Consider the following 6,653-nt stretch of genomic DNA (forward strand, 5'->3'; position numbering starts at 1 on the left):
GGTTATCAATGATAAATTATGTATTTTGTGTTGTTGCAATATTTATTAGAGAGCTGTTGTGCAGCTCTGTGCAGTCAGTACTATTCTAAGTGAGCCCTGAAGACGTTGTGAGAATGCTCTGGAGACATTTCCATCACATTAACCTTTACTACAGCTGGGGGCAGGAGAGGAGGAAGGAGAGAAGAGAGGGTCGGGATAGGCAGGGAGGATGCATTGATTCCGTCTCTGGAAAGCTAAGGGGCATGTTGGACTTGATAGTAAATGTCAGTGGACATTAGGTGCCCTATTCTGTAGATCTCAGGCGTGTGCGTGCGTGCGTGTGTGTGTGTGTGCGCCCTTTTTCATGAATGAAAGTCAAGAAATGAAACAAACACGTTGCCAAACCCTTAGAGATTCATCTGAACTCAGACGGGGAGTGACAGTGACACATTTGGAAGAGGGCTATAGACACATATAAATATCAGTACACGTGATGACAGGTCTTTCATCCAGCCCCATCGAGTCACACTGTGTGCTATTCCCTTGTTTGGGACTGATGATTCATATGTAGTTGGTTTGAAGTCGGCACCAGTGAAGTATGCCACTATGAATAATGAAGAGTGGGCACTATGTTTTAGTAATGATGCTTGTCCTTGTCTCTCTCCCTCCCTCTTTCCCTCCTATATTTTTTACTTTTCTTTCTGTCTTTCTTCTTGTGTTTCTCTCCCTTCTTCTCTTCACCTCTTCTTGTCTTACTTGATCCTCGTTCATCCTCTTCTTTCCCTCTCTCAGCCGGAGATGGACTCCAGGGTGAATGGAGTGTCGTCCCCCAGCATGCAAGAACGAGGGGCCCTCACCGAACACACAGGTCGGTTCCACACACACACACACACACACACACACACACACACACACACACACACACACACACACACATGTGCTAAACTGGTGTGTGTGTGTGTGTGTTTCAGATGAGCTGTTGGACCACCCACACAACCGCAGCTCTGACCTGGCAGACATCATGGAACAGATAAACCATACCTTCCCTGCATGCAGTCGTAAGTCCTCTCCTTTACCTCAAACACTTCCTCCCTCTCCTCCCATCTTCCCTCTGTTTACCTCTTCCATTCTCCTTGCCTCCTCTCACTCACTATCTCTCGCTGTCTTCTCTCATTCTGTCTTTCATTCCTCTTTCTCTTCTTCCTCTGCCCGTTCTTTTCTCATCCTCTCCATCCTCCTCCTCTCTACCTCACCTTTCTTCTACTCCTCCTCCTCCCCTCCCCTCTCTATTCCATCCCCACTCTTTCTCTCACTCACCACTTAGCTAGTGTGTGTGTGGGTGGTAGTGTTCGGGCTGGAGCAGATTCTATTTTTCACACTAAAATAGCTGCCGCCTGTCCCTTTGAGGTTCACTACTCTCCACTTTAATTCAGCAGTCATGTCTTTGGAGCTGAAAATAAAAAGTATGCTATGTCATCTTCTCTGTTTAGATGCAATATTTATCATGTGCAATGTGACTGCAGTGAGGAGAGAAGTTTGAAACACTCTCACACAGTCAACTTATACATAGCGCCTAGAGTTTCTTCTGGCCATGTGACCTGGCCCTAGGTATCCAGTAAAATTGAGAAAGAAATACACTCCATGGGTATCATAGAATGAGACAAAAAGTGTTGGATTAGTGAATTACCTCAAAGTGACTTTAAATTGCATTTTGAATGAGTCGAAAATCTATCTGGAGTTTAGTTAAAAATCTATTATAATCTAGAGGCTGCTGCGGGGCTATCAATACCGGTTTACTGCTCACCTGGCGGGCATAACGGCTCAACGATCTCAACATCCATCTCAACAACACTCAACAAAAGATAATACTTAGTTTATGACTGTGTGTGTAGGAGGGGTCCATATGCATCTGAACTTAGGCTTCAACAAATCAGTTTTGATGCATGGAGTAAGGTTGCAAAGGGAGGGAATATTACTGAAATCTTTGCAAGTTTTACCAGTAAACTACCTGAAATGTGGTATCTTTCAAGGATTTCATGTAATCTATCACACGACATCTAGTGGTCCTTTAGGGTACTTCAGATTATCACAGGTGTCTGTAATTATCTCTGGCCCTACTGTATGTGTGGCCTTATCACATGTAAAATAAAATAAATTAAAAAAATAGAATGACAAAGCTGTAAAACATTATCATAACTATAAACCATGAACTTAACGAATAACATGAAATATCCTTTATATATTTTATACACACTATTTCTCTATGTCAGTATGTATTTGTTGTCAATGTTTTGGCATCAAACTGGTAGCAGTTGTGAAAAAAGGCAATAGTTGGACGAGTTGCAGAGGTAACTGGTAATAATGAAACATTTGTGTATGCTTTTTCATTAATTAGGCTATTTTCTCTTGAACCGTGAGGTTTATTTACTAGAAACTCATGGACAATATGGAGACCGATATAACAAAAATGATGTATGGAGACCTACAGTATATATGAATAAATGTTTTTGAAGTATAAGTTACCAAAGTTACAATAGATTGCCATAGATGTTCTGCTAATTACTCAAATTACTGAAGATTCCGGTAACTTTAGTAAACTACTGGTAGCTTTGCAACCCTAGCATGGAGGTTACAAAGAGTCAATATTGTGTTTCTCACAAAGTTGTTTCTGTTTCACTTGTAGCTTCAAGCCTCTCCTCGAGACCACAGGTAAGCTATATTTCTCATCCACCTGCATATTGCCTGTTTCATTCAGGAGCTGATACGAGGAAATTAGCTGGAGCTCATCTCGTGAAGGTTGAATGAGTGCAAATGAGAAAAACAGGTATACTGTTGCTAGTTACTTGGCAGGCAGTCCAACTGGTCAAAGAACTGAATGTGTAAGAGATTCAGCCACTCTCTGGAGGAAAATGGCAGTTTGGTGCTTATCAAGGTGTGTAGATGAGGAGAGAGAGCAACAAAACAGTGTGGAACATGCACACATACACACACACACACAACACACACACAGAAAATAAAATAGATCAATGGGGTCTCCTTCACCTATGTTGTAAATGGAGGCAGAGATGGATTCTGAAGCTCAGTAGAGTAGCAACAAAGGTTATTGACAGTGACCCGCTCTTAGTCTAATTTCTGTTTAGTCTGCTCTTTCTCTCTCTCTCTCTCTCTCTTTCTCTCTCACTTCTAAATATCTCAGCCATTCTCCACTCTCCCCATTGCCTTTACAAGCCAGTTAAACCATTTATTTATTACAAGTAGTATCTGGACGCTCCTTCACAGGGGCCTATTTCTTTTCCCTCCTGTTTTCTCTTCTTCTTCCCTTGACGTCCATTATGTTAGCCAGTGCTGTCTGCTTTTTTTTCTTCTATTTAATTAAACCTGGGTCAGGTTTGGTATTTATGTTGTCTTCACCCGTAGTGAACACGGGGAGAAATGTGCTTAGGACCACTTTTACCACTTCTTCTTATCTCTTTTCTTCCCTTCTTTCTTATTGAACTCCATTAATTTAGTCCTTTGTAGCTCAGTTGGTAGAGCATGGCGCTTGTAACGGCAGGGTTGTGGGTTCGATTCCCGGGACCACTCATACTGTATGGAAAATGGATGCATGCATGATTGTAAGTTGTTTTGGATACAAGCGTCTGCTAAAGGCCATATATGATGTTATTAAAAGTGGTTCCTGTAGGTTGTTCTAAGCCCAGAGTGTGGTTGAATAGGTTTTGATGTCCATTCAGAAGCCAGCCTATTGTTCCAAGGAGCATAACCCGGTGTTACATTAAAGGGATACTTTGGGATTTTGGCAATGAGGCCCTTTATCTACTTCCCTGCAGTCAGATGAACTTGTGGATACCATTTGTATGTCTCTGTGTCCAGCATGAAGGAAGTTAGGGGTAGGTTCCTGAGCCAATGTTAACTTGCGTTACCCATATTCTTCCAGTCATTGTGCTATCTGCTAGCATAGATACTCATATTCTTCCAGTCATTGTGCTATCTGCTAGCATAGATACCCATAGACTTCCAGTCATTGCCTCAACTCTGGTTAGCATTGGCTCGCAAAACTACAGTACCTCTAGCTTCCTTCATACTGGACACAGAGACATACTAATGGTCTCCATGAGTTCATCTGACTGCGGGGCCTCATTGCCAAAATCCCGAAGTATCCCTTTAAAAAGCCTTTCCCAGAATCCTAAGTGCCCAGCTGCGTCCCTGATCTCTCCTGTCTCCTCTCTCTAAATGGTTGTGACGGGCTTGAGGGACTGCCAATCTGCCCTGATTGCATTTTCAGGAGCTTCTGATACTTTCCATTCAATATCTGCAAATGAAGAGAAATTAGTGTTGTTTAGATCAAAACACAGTGGAAGATCATTATTTTCTATGCATCCCTGAACTCTCGTGCCTTGCTTATAATAGAGATAGATAACTTTGGGTGGACTAATTTAAATGCTCTACTTTTGGAAGAGTATCTACTCTACTTAATGTGCATTTTACCTTAGTGATTACCCAGAGATAAGAGGAAGACTCTATTTGGTCTTGGTATTTTACCTCAGTGATTACCCAGAGATAAGAGGAAGACTCTATTTGGTCTTGGTATTTTACCTCAGTGATTACCCAGAGATAAGAGGAAGACCCTATTTGGTCTTGGTATTTTACCTCAGTGATTACCCAGAGATAAGAGGAAGACCCTATTTGGTCTTGGTATTTTACCTCAGTGATTACCCAGAGATAAGAGGAAGACCTTATTTGGTCTTGGTATTTTACCTCAGTGATTACCCAGAGATAAGAGGAAGACCCTATTTGGTCTTGGTATTTTACCTCAGTGATTACCCAGAGATAAGAGGAAGACCTTATTTGGTCTTGGTATTTTACCTCAGTGATTACCCAGAGATAAGAGGAAGACCTTATTTGGTCTTGCCAACTTTGTTTAGTCTGGCTAATGTGTGTGTGTGTGTGTGTGTGTGTGTGTGTGTGTGTGTGTGTGTGTGTGTGTGTGTGTGTGTGTGTGTGTGTGTGTGTGTGTGTGTGTGTGTGTGTGTGTGTAGATGTGTAGATGTTGTAATAAATAATGTGTGTGTTTTGTGTATGTTTCAGGTGATGTGAGAGCCATCAGCAAAGAGGAAGGTGTGTGTGTTTTCTGAGAGACAGAAACAATCCCAAACACACAGCTTCTATGCTTTCCCTCGCTAAACTTTTCAGAAGGACAGATGGAGAGCTAGACCCCCTAGCAAGAGACCCCCCGGTAAAACCCAAAGACACACAGGACCGCAGAACTTTACTACTATTACCACGTCGTCGTCTTGTACTATGCAAAATGTACATTTTATTAACTGTAGATTGTACCTGGAGTCGGTTAAACATTTGTCAGTAATTTGTATGAATATGCCGATGATTATGGGGGTTCGGGGGCTTTGTATAACAACATATGTTTTTTGTGGGATTTTGTTTTGTTTTTTGTTCCGCTTTCACTGGGAATCAAACTCCTCTCTGCTTCTACCCTACTACCGTCATCACGGAGGACATGGTAACTGTTTTTATATCCAATTTGGGGAAGGTGGCCCATTTTAAGATTATCGCCTCAAATGATCGTTTTAGACAATAGGCTCTGTGTCTGTCCTCAAAGCATCACATTTGGTTTGAAAATGTTTTTCCTCCCTTTAAAGCGTTGTTCATGCGATTCTGTCGGCGTTGTCATGCCTGCCGCAATTGCGACGTTAACGTAACCCCTTCTGTGCCTATACAGTTGTCATTCCAAGTGTGGCAGACTGATTTAACGTTGTAGTAATTAAGTTGGATTGTTGTATAAAGGAGAGGGGCAGAAACTATAAATTAATGGAACCTTAAGCTGTTCTGAAATAATCAAGTTTGTAAGAGGCCCACGGTCCATCATTGTGTAGAATAGTTTTATAAATATATGTTTAAAAAAAAATCAGAAGAAAGCCATGATTGCCTTGCTACCTCAGACAAACACCTTTTCATTTGCGTGGTCTGTAACTTGTTTAATTTCCATTTTACTGTACTCACAACAAGAAAACAAACCTGAAAAACATTCTAAACGTGTTGCTTATAGAGGTGTACTGCGGTGGGGAGATACCCAGCAGAGTAAAATAACAGACAAAACACAAAGACATCCTATTAGTTAACTACCCATGGGTCTGTGGCCTTTCTACGTTGCCCTGAATCGGTATAGTGTGTCTGGCTCTGTTGATTTCCCCCTGTCAGACGTCTAGCACTGCTCTCTCTGAGTTATGCGTTGTGTTTTGTGCTATGCTATTCTGTAAAACTTGTTAGTTTTAACAAAGCTATTATAACCTCCTCCAACTATGTCCTTGGACTTATGATGATGATAATATAGTGTACCATGGCAGAACAGCGTCTTTCCTGAGGTATGTAGTATAGATTGACCACACTACATGTAATATGGCTACATACTGTATGTTTTATTCGAAATAAATTTTTATAACAACTTTTATTTCTCTGGACTCTTGCTTCAAGGACCTATTAACAATGCGTGCTTCCCCAGAATACATTGGTCTACACTACAAGCCGGCAACAGCGAAACAAGTGTGAAACATGGCTAGATTCTTTATAGTGTTGTTTGCCGTAAAAATGTCCACCAAATGTTAAACAGTTAGGAAATCAAGTGACATTGTGATTACTGAATAGTGTCGTTAGCGTTGTTG

At 41.4% G+C, this 6,653-nt stretch overlaps 1 protein-coding gene across 8 annotated transcripts in view; it reads left to right on the forward strand.

Annotated features, from left to right (window-relative positions):
* utrn (utrophin) overlaps window positions 1-6,437 on the forward strand; it is a 314,619-nt gene extending 308,182 nt beyond the window's left edge. For all 8 annotated transcript variants that reach the window (XM_055885258.1, XM_055885257.1, XM_055885262.1 and 5 more), the window contains 4 exons: window positions 772-847; window positions 951-1,037; window positions 2,663-2,688; window positions 5,065-6,437. In XM_055885258.1, the coding sequence (XP_055741233.1) occupies window positions 772-847; window positions 951-1,037; window positions 2,663-2,688; window positions 5,065-5,073 (198 nt within the window). In that variant the 3' untranslated portion in view covers window positions 5,074-6,437. The remainder of the gene's footprint in view (window positions 1-771; window positions 848-950; window positions 1,038-2,662; window positions 2,689-5,064) is intronic.
* Window positions 6,438-6,653: the final 216 nt, after the last annotated feature.

The sequence above is a fragment of the Salvelinus fontinalis genome, chromosome 27 (genome assembly GCF_029448725.1).
Source record: "Salvelinus fontinalis isolate EN_2023a chromosome 27, ASM2944872v1, whole genome shotgun sequence".
Lineage (NCBI taxonomy): Eukaryota > Metazoa > Chordata > Actinopteri > Salmoniformes > Salmonidae > Salvelinus > Salvelinus fontinalis.